General features: G+C 40.1%; 1 protein-coding gene across 1 annotated transcript; it reads right to left on the bottom strand.

Annotated features, from left to right (window-relative positions):
* Positions 1–10156: 10156 nt before the first annotated feature.
* Positions 10157–14694, bottom strand: LOC111895803 (auxin response factor 8). Its single transcript, XM_023891863.3, has 14 exons — positions 14122–14694; positions 13775–13887; positions 13565–13663; positions 13404–13460; positions 13162–13317; positions 12991–13075; positions 12775–12865; positions 12500–12664; positions 12312–12434; positions 12111–12186; positions 11895–12042; positions 10937–11808; positions 10664–10854; positions 10157–10588 (listed from the first exon to the last, which is right to left on the bottom strand). The coding sequence occupies exons 1-14, from the start codon at positions 14162–14164 to the stop codon at positions 10408–10410; spliced, it is 2400 nt and encodes a 799-aa protein (XP_023747631.1). The 5' UTR covers positions 14165–14694; the 3' UTR covers positions 10157–10407.
* Between the last annotated feature and the right edge of the window lie 1250 nt (positions 14695–15944).

The following is a 15944-nucleotide window of genomic DNA, read 5'->3' as shown; positions in this document are numbered from 1 at the left end:
ATTCTTCAACATTCAACAAAAGTTCAAAGGATTAACCAAAAGTCAACCAAGATTAGTTTAGCCAAGCATGGCTAAACCCAAAGAAACAAAGTTAGAGAAAATTGTACCAAACATTAAGCAAGAATCAAGAGGTAAAAATATGATGTTCTTCAAGTGTTTATGGCCTTCCAAAGTCTTCAAAACTCCAGAGAGAATCTCCAAAAATCGGATGTCCAAGAGTCTCCAAAAGATGGGCACCAACCTTCCTCAAATAGCTCAAAAGAAGAATTTCCGAAACTGCCCCTGCAGGAGGTTGCGCGACCCGCGTGCTGTTGCGCGGGTGGTCCCTGAATGTAGCATCTTTGAGGTTTTGGGCCTCCATAGCTTAGCCCACTTGGCCCAGTGCGAGCCCAATCAGCTCCTAGCCCATTTTCTTCAAGTTTTTCTTCATTTTAAGCCCAATTTGACCTCTCCAAATCCTCCAAAGCTCGTGCACTCTCCCGATTAAAAATCTACGTATGCTTGAATAAACTCCCGCATCTTGCAAATTTAAAGTTTATTTCTCTCCAAGCCTTCAAATAACCATCAAGCTCGCTCCATGCATAATCTCCACAATCACCAAGCCTAACATCATTTTTGTCTACCAAATCTCATCGCTTCCCATATGTCCCGAACACTCCCGCTCCGCTAGACCCGAAAACCTGCAATTATGCTCACAAGATTCGAAAGTACCCGAAATAGTCATAAAATAACAAAATGGAAAATATGCATGGAAATTATCTAAATTATGAATGAAATATGCTAAAATAAACTATAAAAATAAGTAAACAAAACTAACTATCAAATCACCCCAAGCTTAAACCTTACTTGTCCTCAAGTAAGACAAGACTAAAATGAACTTGGGATGAACTATCCTAGAGAAAATAAAAAGAATGGATAGAGCCGCAGAACCTGATCACCGTTAGTCAACATGGTCAGAATTGATCTTGCTATTACCTCACAAATTTTTCATCCGATGACAAAGGGACCATAAACCACAACCAGGATAACTCCTTTAGGTGAGTAATGAGGGATGAGCAGTCGCAGCCTCAATGGAACATGCATACAATGAAGAATATCTGTAGTAGGGAGAAAGCAGCTGGATGGGCTTGGGTGGAGCTCTTCTGTAAGTGTATACTCTGATCTCACGTTTGCCGGTTTCTCTCATGTGTAACTAGGTTTAATCGCTCGGGCACCGTTGTAGGAATCGGATCACTTGGTGTTGGCCCAAACCTCCCGTAGTATCTGACTCGACAGTCTCCCTAACATCACCAATTTGCGAAAAACAATTCGATCTATATACAATAAAACATACCTAAATAAATGAATATCAAACGTTGGGTGACCAAAATGTTGGAAGATTTAGTTCAATAATTGAACCGGTCACCCTTCTCAGATTTCTGCAGCTGGGAATTTGCCTGCCCCTTTTTTTTTGTTTTTTTTTTGTTTTTTTTTGTTATACTTGAAGGTAATGTAATAACAACCCTTTGACTCAAAATTTGGTTCCTAAAGTGTGTAAGTGGAACCGAAAGGGTAGTAATATAATCCGAATGGTCTAAGCGAGAAAATGACCATGTGTGGAGCATAAAGATATAATGTAAGCTCCTCTTCAAATTTGTGATTTTTTTTTCAAAAATAATGAAAATGTCCACATGCGGACTAAAAGACTTCTCTAAAATCCTAAGAAAATCGCAAAAAGATATGGTGATGTAAAGAGACCGGATATGGATTCTACTCGGGGACAAGCACTAGTGCTTCATCCTAACAATTCAAACATGATCAAGTGTGATCCTCTCGGCGGTAGTGACCGCAAGGCTAAGACATTCATTGCCCTTTAAGCTACTAGCATCTGATCCCAAGTATGAAATCCCAAACTGCAGCTAATGGTCCCGGTTCGATGGGTGAGATAACAACAAGATCCTGGACCAATAATGATACAATAACTGTGAACCTATTCCATGGCATCCAGGGGTGAGAATAAACAGACAACAAAAATGCATGAATGTTAATGCCTAAGCTAAATGTTATGCAAAAATATAAAAGGTGAAAAAGAAAAAATAAAATTTTTTTTGGATTTAAAAAAAATGAATGAAAATTAGCTTAAATCTAAAATGTTATGCAACCTAATTAAAAATGCATGGAAAAAAAATATAAAAGGAAAATGAAATGCCCCACCCCAAGCTTAAGAACAAGCATTGTCCTCAATGCTTAAGGTAAGGGCAAAAATGACCTAAATCGGAGGATTGGATGACGGGAGATGTTTGTGGCGGTGGTTTCGTGAAATTACGACCGGTAGAATTCCGACAATCTTGAATTTTCCAGCGAGGTGGTTGCTGGAAGGTTATATAAGAGGAATGGAGTGGGAGGTCAAGATGATTAAATGAAGAAGAAGGGAAGCTGAACATTTTAATCTATGGGTCAAAAAGGGTCAATTTCGGTCAATGTTGGTCAAAAAAAGTCAAAAGGTCAACTCATTAAAACCTTTGGTCAACACCTGGTCAAATAATCGCCAAAAATAGCCCAAATTGCCCAGCACAGTGCGCGGGTCGCGCAGAGTAGCACGTGGGTCGCGCAGACCTTGCAGTTAAGTCTTGGGCCAATGTCGCTTCGTCACACCTGGCCGCGCAACAGCATGCGGGTCGCGCAACCCGCTGATGCTAATCTTCATTTTCGCTTCATTTTTCTTCGTTTTTCACCCGTTCTTGCTTCGGACAGCCCCAAACACCTAGAAACTCTTGATTTCTTCAAAAAACAACTCTTTTGAATCCCAAAAACATCTTCAAAACTCATTTTGTTCAAATTAAAAAAACGAAAACACAATGCTTTCCAAAAATGCCCTTCTTTAACGTCTTTGGCGAGACGCCTCCAAACTTCACTTTAACACTTTGGGGCGTCCAAATGGACAACATCTTGGACATTTGAATCAAAACCTTCATTGAATGGCTTCAATCGATGTCCATTAACCTTGCAAATTTGCCCCATGTCTACATTTTTTAATTTCCACACCTCCATTGGGACTCTTTTCTTGTATTTGACTTTCTTTTTACGAGAGAACCATACCGGACTCAGACCTTTGATAATAGCAATCATCCAACCATATTCTTTCTTGTACTTGTTCATTAAGGTGACCAACTCTTCCTTCTTTTCTAAACTCTTGGACATGGTTTTTGAGTAGGTGACCGGTTGGGCGTCTTCTTTCTTGTGATACGTATCCTTTGAAGAGTCCGACTGCTTTGGGCTATTAGGGTTTACAACTAGGAAACCCTAATCTGACTACTTAGGCCCTAAGCAGCCCATGGACTCCTTAAACATATCCCTTGGACGATTTCTAATGGGCTTCCCATAGAATTCGTCCAACCTATATATTATTAGGTGATCCATAGCCCAATTATAATTATCTTATAATTACAACTTCAGTCCCCTAAGTTTAATTAATCTCTTTTAGCCACAAAATTAATTATCAATTAATTCTTGACTAATATTAATTAAACAATATGATTTCTCCTTTAATATATTATTCTCATAATATATTAATAAATCATATTTAAACCTCTCTCTCCTTAATTCATTTTACATATTGCTATGGTGAAGGCAACCCAAAAGGACCATGCTCATAATCGGGTCAAGTACATACCAAAATAGTTATGGACTTAGACACTAATCCAACAATATTTGGGATACCATAGGGTGTGCGGAGCTGGGAAACGTGGAAAACCGGGTTTATAGCCGTTGTAGGAGGTAATTCTAGTTTATAAGCCACCTTTCCGATACGCTGTATGATCTTGTAGGGTCCGTAAAAACGTGCAGCTAATTTCTCATATTTTCTTTTCGCCAAACTTTGCTGCCTGTAGGGTTTGAGCTTGAGATAAACCATATCGCCTTCTTTGAATTCCACTTCTGTCCTCTTCTTATTTGCCTGGTACTGCATCTTCTGTTGGGCCCTGATCAAATTTACCCTCAAATCATCTAGCATAGCATCTCTGTCTTCCAAGTGTTGCTCCAGTGCATCCATAGGGGTGTGTTGTCCCTCAAAACGGATCAGAGGAGGGGGATCCCGGCCATACAGAGCCTTGAAGGGGGTGCTCTTGAGGGATGAGTGATAAGTGGTGTTGTACCAGAATTCTGCCCATGCGAGCCATTTAGCCCATGTCCTTGGTTTATCGGAAGAGAAACACCTCAGGTATGTCTCGAGACAGCGGTTCACCACTTCCGACTGCCCGTCTGTTTGTGGGTGGTAAGATGTGCTCCTTTTTAACTCCACCCCATGTAAACGAAACAACTCCATCCAGAATTGGCTAAGAAAAATTCTGTCCCTGTCACTAATGATAGTCAACGGAAGACCGTGTAGTTTTACCACTTCTTTCATAAACTTATCAGCTACCACGGTTGCGTTAAACGGATGTCGGAGGGGAATAAAGTGGGCGTATTTGCTCAGCCGGTCAACGACCACCCAGATTGTATCCCATCCTTCGGATCGAGGGAGTCCTTTGATGAAATCCATCGTGATTTCATCCCAGGTTTGAGCGGGTAAGGGAATGGGTTGTAGCAGCCCAGCGGGCGAGGCGGTGCTGTATTTCTGCTATTGACAGATGGCACACCTTCGAACGTACTCCACAATATCATCCTTCATTCCCTGCCAGTAGATTTCTGTTGTTGCTCGCTGATGCGTTTTCTTTGTGCCCGAATGTCCTCCCATTGGCAAATCATGGAAGACCTTGATGATTTCTAGGATAAGTGGGGATTTCGGGGGAATATACAACCTTCCTTTGAAGAAAAGGTTGTCACGGTACAACCCAAAGTTTTTGTGGGAATTCGCATTTTCCAGCAATTCCTTCTTGACCTGGTTGATGAATTGATCTTCTGTCAACTCCTTCTTCAACTTCTCCTAAAATTCCCAGTAACCCGCCACCATTTCGTTGCGGGTTATAGTGGGGTTCTTTCTTGACAAGGCATCTGCCACTCTGTTGCTTGCCCCTGTTCGATACTGCACCTCGAAGTCGAACCCCATCAGTTTTGAAACCCATTTCTGATAGTCGCTCCCTACCACCCTTTGCTCCAAAATGTATTTCAAACTCAATTGGTCTGTGCGAACCAATAATCTTCTTCCGAGGAGATAGGGTCTCCATTTGATGACCGCCTTAACAATTGCCATTAGTTCCTTTTCGTAGATTGACTTCGATCAAGCTTGAGTTCCTAGGGTGCAGCTATAATAAGCAATTGGCCTCCCCTCTTGGATTAAGACTGCGCCTAGCCCAAATCCTGAAGCATCGGTCTCGACAATGAAAACCTTGTTGAAGTCAGGCATAGCCAAAACTGGAACTGTTGTCATGGCCACCTTCAGTTCTTGAAAAGCTCTCTCGGCCCCTTCATTCCACCTAAAGCTATCCTTCTTTAGTTGATCCGTTAAAGGGCTGGCAATGTTGGCATATCCCTTGACGAATTTCCGGTAGTACCCGGTGAGCCCCAAGAAGCCCCGTAATTCTTTGATGTTTCGAGGAGTGGGTCAATCCATCATGGCTTAAATCTTTGATGCCTCAGCTGAGACTCCTTCTACCGACACCTCATGCCCCAAATATGACACCTTTGCCCTTCCGAAATCACATTTTTTAAAGTTCACATACAGTTGGTGCTCCCGAAGCTTTTCTAAGGTTGTCTTCACATGGTCATAATGACTGATTTCATCCCTGCTGTAGATCAAGATATCGTCAAAGAAAACCAGAATGAATTTTCTTAAGAATGGCCGAAAGACTTCGTTCATCAAAGCTTGGAATGTGGCAGGGGCGTTGGTAAGCCCAAATGGCATCACGCGGAATTCAAAATGACCATCATGGGTTCGGAACGAATTTGGTGATAACCCAAACGTAGATCCAATTTGCTAAACACCTTAGATCCGTGCAACTCGTCCAATAGCTCGTCTATTATGGGAATAAGGTACTTGTCCGGAACAGTTGCTCTATTGAGAGCCCTGTAATCTACACAAAATCTCCAAGAGCCATTCTTCTTTTTAACCAAAATAACTGGGCTGGAGTAGGGGCTACTGCTGGGTTGTATGATTTCTGATGCTAACATCTCCTTAATCATCCTCTCAATTTCATTTTTTTGGAAGTGTGGGTAACGGTAGGGCCTCACACTTACAGGAGATGTTCCTTCCTTCAGAATAATCTGGTGTTCCTGCAGCCTTTGAGGTGGAAGCCCTTTAGGTTCTTGGAAGATGTCTTTAAATTCCTAGATGAGTTCTTTTAAAAATTCTGGGGCCTCTACCTCCTTCAGTTCTCCTAACTCAGATTGATTCAGCTCAATTAGCACCCTACCTTTTTCTCTCTTTAATTCCCTTGACATTGCCTTCAGAGAGACTAGGGATTTTCCCAAAGATAGGTCCCCTTTGAGGCAAATTGATTCTCCCCCAACTTCAAAATCCATCGTCTGATTCTTCCAGTTGGTTTGGGTCGTACCTAGGGTTTCCAACCATTTCACCCCTAGAATGATGTCTGAACTACCCAATCGCAGCGGAAGGAATTCCTCCACAATATCAATTCCATCGAGTGGTAGTAAGATTCCCCTGCATATTCCCTTTCCAGCCTCCTTGTCTCCTGTTCCCATCTGTACCCCATACGGTTCTGTATCGCTGATCGGTAGTCCCAACTAAGACACCAGAGCCGACGAGATGAAATTGTGGGTGACCCCTGGATCTATTAAGGTTACTACGGGTTGGCCCCAAACTTGGCCCTTCAATTTCATGGTTTTAGGGGAAGAAAGTCCAGCAACAGAACTTAACGAGACTTCAATTACAGGTTCCACCTCTACCAGATCAAGGGTGGTCGGAATTTTACCTGTATCGTCGAGCTCCCGTTCGTCCTCCTCTCTTAAGGGTTCGTCTTCATCCACCAATACCACGTTAATCTGTGTCTTGCAGACATGCCCCTTATTCCATTTATCATCGCACTTGTAACAGAGACCCTTCGCCCTTTTCTCACTGATCTGCGTTGCCGTGAGGTAGCGGTCTTCGAAGTTACGATTTCGCTGGAATGATGCATCTGAGCGAGGCCAGGTTCCACTGTTGACTCCTTTGCTTTGTCGTAGTGTCACCGGGTGTGGGTTATTAGGGATTCGGGTAACTAGAGATCCGAATCCACTTTGTATTAGGGCCCTATTTTTCTCCTCAATTTGTAGGGCTAAGTCTATGGCACGACCCATATCACGGGGATCCCACATTCGCAACTCAGTCTTGATGTGGGGTTTCAACCCGTCCAAGAAATTTCCCAGGGCAACTCGCTCCGTCACCTCATCTAGCGGCGCGGATAACTCGATGAATCGCTTCACATATTCCTCGGCGGTTCCCGTCTGTTCCACAGCCGACCATTGCTCATACAAATCGCCGCCATGAATGGGTCGAAAGCGGTGGAGAAATACCTCCTTCATCTCCTCCCAAGTGTTGATCGCCTTCTGTCTGTTGGCCCAACGGAACCACGCTAGTGCATCCCCACTGAGAGCTAGAATCGCTGCTTCAATCTTTTCTTCGTCCAAGAGCTGGTAAATGGCGAAATACCGGTCTGCCTGTAGTATCCACCCGTCTGGGTCATTGCCATCGAATGTCGGCATGTCAATCTTCCGATGCCTATACTCATATCGACCTCCCATTCTTCCTCCGTCATTCTGCTCGAGGGATCCAAAATGATTCCATCTGCACCACCGGGGTTTTGGCCACCATGCCCTGAACCGCTAGAACCTGATCCGCCATGGCCAGACCCACCAGGGCCAAATCCTATCACCACAGAGCTTACAATACCCTTGTTCTTGCTTATTGGGTTCCCAGCCGGAATTGAGTTACCAGCTTGAGGAAAGGTCGTCGTTCCTCTTCCTGTTCCAGCCATGAGATCCAAACGTTCCAGCACCTTCTTCATGGTTGCATTAGACTCCTCTTGTTTTTGAGTTATCTCCTCCTGGCCCTGCAGGATAGTGTCCATCCTTGCCTTCATTTCTTGAATGTCCCCATTATGAGACTGAAGCTGGATCTGTATTACCCCCACTTGATCTTCCAGCTTCTTCACAGCTGCTCCTTCCTTAGATGCACCTCCCATTGGATAGAACGGCTCTTATACCAAATGATAGCTCCTTTACTACTCCTGAACCAATTTAGTGAGAAAAACTCCCAAAACAAATCAATGGAATAGTGACAAATGAATGAAAACTCTGAATGTTCAAATAGATAGCCCCATATTCGAGAGAGGGGAATTCTCCATGTTCTAGAAGAACTTTTACAGTGATTTTCTAGATACCCCAAAAGGAACAAAGGACCACCTATAAATAACCACTAACAGAGGAAACAAACAAAAGATCCTTCATGACAAAAGGATATTGCTCCCCCATTCAAAAAGCTAAACGCACAGAGATAATGGCACGAACAACTAACTAATAAAAGTAAAAGACAGAATTACCCTCCTGCTCCCCACTACAAACAAAAATCATTTCTTTGGGATATTCTTCTGTTTGTTCCTTTGGTAAACTTTCAAGGGTTGGGTGTTATCAGATTCGTTGCATAGATCAACTTCAATCTGTGAAGCAATCCTATAGCATTTTGCAACACGAATTGGATGAATGTCAGGTTTCAACCATACTGAACAACTACAATTGATAAAAGCCATATCCATGTTACATCATGTAGAACAAAAGACCAATAAATAAAACTCCTAATAAACAATTACAAGTAAAAGAAATCATGAAAAAAATAAAGAAATCACTTTATCTTCTTCTTCCTTACAACTCTAATCTATGTAAATATTACATCTCAATTTCATAATTTTAGCATATAAAAAGACAATGTCATGATTTTAGCATATAAAAAGACAATTTCATCAAATGTAAAGCAGATAAACAAACAATTTCAGCAAGAAATACTGCTAACAACATCGTTACTATCAACATATCCTCCCAACCTTACAACCAATTCCAATCTACAACCATGTTGCATGTTATGATCCTCCACTGATCAAAAGTTGTTGATGCCATGGAATACTTTCTTTCTCCTGAAATTTTATATCTAGTCCAAATAATAATGGACTTCCAAGCATCACACTTTTCATTGGATTCAATTCCTGGAGTTGAAACCGGATATTCAGCAAAAAAAAAATAGCAACAGAAGGAGAGAGCAATTGATTTCAAATATTCAAGGCAATTGATAACTATACACATCTGATTTCAATTAAAAGAAAAGAGTAGCACAACTTGATTTCAGAAAAAATAGCAAGAGAAGAAGGGAGCAATTGATTTCAGAATTTCAAGGCAATTGATAATTGTACACATCTGATTTCAGTTAAAAGAAAAAAGAAAAAATGAAGCAACACATCTGATTACATAGTGAAAGAGAATTAAGAGATTACATAGCCAGATAAATAGAGAAACCGAAGAATTTACCTGCAGAAATCATTGGAGGTTAAGGCAATGTCGTTGTAGAGCAGGTATCGGAGAGGATGCCGGAAACGAAACTGGAGGCGGAGAAGACGCCGGCGGAGGACGATGATGGCAGAGTGGCAGAGTTGTTGAAGTCAATTCCGGAGGGAAGGAGCAGACGACTGTAGATAAGAAAGGTAAGAGAAGGGGTGGGATGGAGGAGAAGGAGCAATCTTGTCGAAGCCAAGCGTTGGAAGTCATGGTGGGAGTCAATTTCAGGGAGGTCGACGACGGAGGAGGTGATTGGTGCTCGACATCGTCACAGATAAGAGAGTCGAAGACATAAGAGAGGATCTGAAGGGGGTGTGTTGTTTTGGAGGCGGGCATACCAGCGAGGGTAAAAGAGGGAAAAACGTGTGTTTTTTATTTTTCAGATACAAGCCAAAGTCTGAAAGTTTAAAGGCTTCTTAAAGTTTAAGAGGTTTTAATTCATAGCCTACCAAACACTCTTAATCTGAATAATTAAGAGGTTGCCTCTTAATTTGTCAATTAAGAGGCTACCAAACAGCCTTTAGTCCGCTGTTTGAACCTTCCTTCTCCTCACTCAAACCCTAAAAAGGTTAAATTCAAGAACAAAATTTATATCTCCGTTGCCACCTTTTGTCAATAATATTTTACTTAAACAAAATTATCTTCCAACGTTTTGCTAAGCTAACAAATGATGAATACAATTCCAAAAAATAGAAGGAAAGAAAACAGAAATAGAGCACACGATCGATAAATGTATGGTCAAATTACAATTCCACAATAGTCAACCACTCATAATAAGTCAAAGATTGTGTTCTAAACTTGGAATTATTACCACAAGTATTCATCCACATCCACAGAGAGCGAGCTAACACAATACCCTACTAAACGCATCAAATCAAAACAGACCAAAACAAGCCAAAAAAAAAAAAAAGAAACTCGCTCCATTTCTTTTTTTTTTTTTTTCCTTTTTGATCAAAAATCAAGTGACCCGGACCCCATCGATGGAGGAAGTCCCGAAAGAGACAGATGGTCTCTGTGGATTCTTTCACCCGAGTTTTGGCCTCCTCCTAAAGATTCCACTTCTTGCTTCCCGAGTTGTTGCACATCCTCAGGAGATAGTATCTTGATATACCAGACACTATTTACAAATGCCCTGTTGCATCCACCATACACACACATATTTCAATAAATCTTCAACTAACTTTCAATAAACAAAGCGACTACTTACTCCCAAGGGTCGTCTCCAAGGAGAAGAACATCATTCTCCCTGTCAACGAATACAAGCTGCCAGCCTGATCTTTGAGGGTCTTCAAGCAAACCCTCGATCCCAAACATTTCACCCAATTCCTCACGCAGCTCATGGTAGCTGTTGAATCGGCTCATGTCCAATGACCTCCCTACACACCCCGATTTATAAACCTACAAAACACACACACACCAAACATTTCACTTCCCCCAAATCCATCTACGTCTTTACTTTTTACAAAATTAGCAATGATACCTTCACAAATGTCCGGTTGCGATTAGGGGTAGTTTGGTCGATTTGTCCTCCTCCTCCTCCTCCTGTAGGTGTTAACAACTCGGAAGAGTCTTGCATGTAGTAAGGCATTGTGGACAAATCGGTGGTGTCGATTGTTGGAAGTAGAAGCCCGGATGAATCGATGTTAATTTGATTAAATAAATTCTGATTTTGTGTCGCATCCAAACTTGAAGATTCCTGATCAATGGAATTTGAACTACCTCCATCTTTCCCTTGAAAGGGTGAAGTCGAACAAGTGTTGACTTGTGGTTGACCAAATTTCGATACCCACGATTGTGTTTGACTTTGACCTTGACCGGTTCTTGAAAAATTTGGATCGGATCCCAACATGGTAGGAGGAGGGGCAATATTGGAAGTGAATTTGGGATCCATGAAGTCTGTCTTTGGAAACGAAGGAGAGGGAATACTCGATTGCATCATGTTGTACGTCTCCGTGTATGGATTTTGCTGATGTTGTTGACTCTCTTGGTTCTGAGTTGACCGTGTTAAATTCTCCAACATTTGACCATGACTATGAAGAAATGACGGATCTACCCTTTGCTGTGGGATGACTGACATTGACTGGTGAGTTGAATGTTGAAGGTATTGAACAGGTTGTTGAAATTGTAAGAGTTGTTGTTTCAAAGCATCGCCACTTCCTACACCCTGTAACCCTGCTGCTAATGCAGCTTGATACTGGTGGTTGAGGTTAGTTTGGAGAAATGACGGATCTACCCTTTGTTGCATCCATGGAAACATTCCACCAGATTGGAAGTTTAGAGAATTAAGTGCTTGCTCACCGGTTTCCCCTCTCAACCATGCCATTCCATTGACTGCATCATCTCTGCTGTCTCCTGAAATAAATAATTTCAAATTGAATATAAAAAAAGATTTGGAATTGGAAAATTTGGAATTGAAAGAAAGATTGATAGTTTCATACCTTGAAAAGATGAAGCTCCAGGGTACCATGGTCTTTTCAACCGAAGAGGAAACAAAGATGGATACATGGGAAAAGTTGTTAATGGTTCTATTTCCCATAATGATACACGTGGCTGCCTTTCCCCTGCTGTTGATTCATCCCAACCAACCTATAAAAAAAAAAAAACGGTTGAATGGAATGGAATGGAATAAGAAAGGTAATGGAATCAGTAATTACCTTGACAGATCGCCAATGAGAATTGGGCCAACGAGTAGGATCTAAATCACCAATGCCAGTAATTGTCCCCATGTATCTGTATTATTATATTTATACAAATCATTCCCATGAAACAACAACATAGTACAAAACAAACATAAAGATTTGATTTTCATATGTTGTTGTGTAGAAACTAGAAAATTGGGAAAGAAATAAGAATACCTGCGGACACTTGATTCTTCAGTTTCAAACAGCATACGAAAACGCATCCCAACAGAAACACGCGTATGATACACAGCTTTCACATATTTCGAAAGGGGAATCACAAATTCCGAAGGACTAGCCCTGAATGGAATTGGAAAGTCAAAAACCAAAACAAAATACTAAATCATAAATTATTTATATTCCACCTTGGATTGTAGAAGATTGTGAAGCAACTGTTGGTTGCAGCTGCATGAGCTGCAGCTGCAAGAAGACCAATATGCATACTGTCACTTGATAGAACAGATGATGGCATCACAGTTTGTGGGCGACTTGCTCTCCTGATTCCCAAAAGAAGCTGATTTTTCTCATTCCTAATTTTCATATCAACAGTAAAAGTCAAATAGTCAATTACTCGATTACTCGATTACTCAATTGCAATATCAAATTGAAAAATTGACAAATTGATAAATTGATAAATTACCAGATGAAAAGAACAGAATCTCCTGCAACGAGTCTTTTTGCACTGACAAACACACTCCACCCTGTAGTGAGAAGATGGCGTTTCGGCTGCCCTGAATGTGAAGGAGAAGAAAACATGTAATGATTCAAGATTCAAGAATGAGAGTGAGAATCTTTACATTTTTTGTAATATTTTGCTTTATATAAATGAGAAGGGATCCAGATATCCAATACCTACCCCTGAAAATGTGTCTGAACTTCCATTCAACATCATGGAGATCTCTTGCAATAAGTTCTTGCGCAGGTGGTTGTTGAGAGAAATCCTGAAGGAAGAAAAAAAGAAGATGATTTAATTAATCAAGAAAAATGTGTAAGTTTTAAGGTTAAAATAGAAGGAATAGAATAATACAAGTGGAGGGAAAACTTTTTCAGCAGCACGTCTAGGAACAGAGAAGCCACCATGGGTGCTTGTGTCACTAGCTGTTAATGTCTTGCAGAAGTAATTAGTTGGTTGTCTACTTGGAATACCCAACTCAACAGGAAGAAATGTATCCTTCTGCTCTTGCTGACATCATATTACACAACAAAAAGAAATAACTTTTTTAATCCTCCAAATGGCGAATACATCAACATTGGTAATTTTTTACTTACGGGTGTCAATGGCTGCAATGTCATTTGAGCATACACTTCATCTGTCTCAACATCTGCCTGAAATTGCAACATGATAAGTCTTTCTTTGACCTCTAAGTTATATAAACAAGAAGTTAAGACCATATATATTTGAGGATATGAAATTATGAATGAAAACACACATGCATTGTGACATTGTGGAGTTGGCAGATCAATTGAGGAGGAAGGCTTGGGTAGTTGGGAATGTGAGAATCGATTTCTTTATTTGTAGTTGCAGCAACCTGGTTTTCATTTTCAAGTAGATAGATTATAAGTAATTGGTCATCAAAATTAAGTAAATATATGCACAATTTGGGTGAATAAGAAGCATATAAGAAGGAAGAAGTAAGAACCTGTTCACTATGACCCTGAGGGAAATAAATTACACGGGAGCCTACTGTCGGTAGGGAAACAAGCGGGCCTGCACAAGCATGCCATAGCTCCGAATTCAAGCTTTTCTTTTCTCCTTCAATAAGCAATAAGAAACAATCAATAAATTAATCCCCATAGACACAACTTTAGGTTAAAATACTTGATTAATCAAGAGTATACCACACGGACATTAATGTATACAATATATATACACGTACGTAAGAAGAATCCAAGAAAAGGACACTTACAGACATGTAAAGTCAAAAACAAAAACAAATGAGTTGGAAGGAGATAGATAGATATAGATATAGATATGATATATATATACCTTCTTGAGGCTGCTGACCAGACCCTGATGTTGAAAGCTTCATATTATTTTATCTAAATCTTACCTTATTATATAAATATGTGTATTACTATTAATTAACTAATTTCATAAGCATGAGCTAAACGAATCCTCAGTGCAGCAGCTTCTCGGGGCTTAACGATCGTCGAATCCTAAACCCCTAAAAACTGCTGAATCAACATTCACTCCTTTTAATTATCAGCTCAATCGCTTCCTCCAAAGTCTAAAACACCTAACCTTCACATGCATTATTCCAAAGCTAAAAATCCCCCCTCCCATAGCTAAAAAGCAAAACCCTAACTAACCGAGCTCAGAAAACCAGTGGTTGTTCTGAAACATCGCCATGAGTGAACTTTTGTCCCCGATCGCTATCGAAAAAGTTGAAAAAAATAGTGAAAAGAAAGGAGAGAGAGTGGAGCATGGAAGGGGTTATATAGGGGGTGGATATTGGATCCCGATCCGACCGACCATAGTCGACCTGAAGCAGAGAGTAGAGTAGAGAGAAGTGGAAGTGATAATGGAGGAAAAATGGATCAGAAGCGTAGGGAAATCCGTACCTGGAGATGAAGACCGTCGATTATAGAGGAGTGAGATGACAGGAGGCATGTGCCACCATCCTTCAGTGGTCGTTGTCAGAGTACGGACCTTCCGATTATAAAATTAAATAAATTCCTATTTTCCATAAATTTAAATAAAAAAGATAAAGAGTATATAATCATTTTATTTAATTTTTTTAATATTGCTCTTTATGGCAAACCTATTTTGTAGGCCTATTGCAAATCATTTTTAATTTTTAATTTATAATATAATTGAGATTTGAGAGGAAATGCTAAAAAGGCATAAGTTACATTCCTAATCTTTTGAAAAGATTATTATAGAAAAGTGTTTTCCACTAAATATTTTACTTTCTAATTTCAGTCATTTTGAGTTTTGACGGTTCCTTCATATTGATTCATGACCAAAGGCCTTAGAAATTGGGTAGGGTATAAAGATATGGTTTGATGATTTAAGGATTTTTGGGTAATTTAGGAGTCGTGTAATTTCATATTTCATATTGATATTTTCATTTATGTTCGTGTTTCTATAAACTTAATATGTGATAATCTTTAATGGCATTTTGCCGGATATAAATATTTTTTGGGTTGAATTCTAAAAAATAGATACGAAAAATTGAATTTCCAAATATGCACATGGATTCCGCGGAGGTGAGCTACGAGGGTCCGCATAATCGACTTAATATCCGAATAATTGATGTGACACAAAAAAAAAATCTGAAGAACCATTCCGTTGAACTACCTCCAAGGAATGAACTCATTACTCCGAAGAATTGATGTTACACAAAAAAAAAATTTGAAGAGTCATTCGTGGAGCTACATCCGAGTAATGAACTCATTATTCGGAGGTAGCTCCACGAAATGGTTTAGAAAAAAAATCACATCGATTCATTAGAGCTTATACTCATACTGCGGAGCAAAAGTTCATTCCTCGGAGGTAGCTCCGTGGAATTGTTCTTAAGAAAAAAAAAATTGTCACATCGATTCATCAGGGCTTTTACTCATTCCGAGGAGCCCTCAGAGCTCACATCTGTGGAATCCATGTCTATATCTGGAAATTCGATTTTTTGTGTCTATTTTTTGGAATTCACCCCCAAAAAATCTTAATATCCGACAAAATCGCATCTTTAATAACACTTTCAAATTTAAGCACAAAATTGAAAACATTGTTATCGAAAAGTACACGTTCAAAATTTTAAGAAATGGTCAAATTGGCAAAAATATAAGTATATATACTGATACATATGAAAC

Source organism: Lactuca sativa, chromosome 3, assembly GCF_002870075.4.
Source record: "Lactuca sativa cultivar Salinas chromosome 3, Lsat_Salinas_v11, whole genome shotgun sequence".
Classification (NCBI taxonomy): domain Eukaryota; kingdom Viridiplantae; phylum Streptophyta; class Magnoliopsida; order Asterales; family Asteraceae; genus Lactuca; species Lactuca sativa.
Note: the sequence above shows the minus strand (reverse complement) of the source record. Positions and strands in the feature narration are given on the sequence as shown.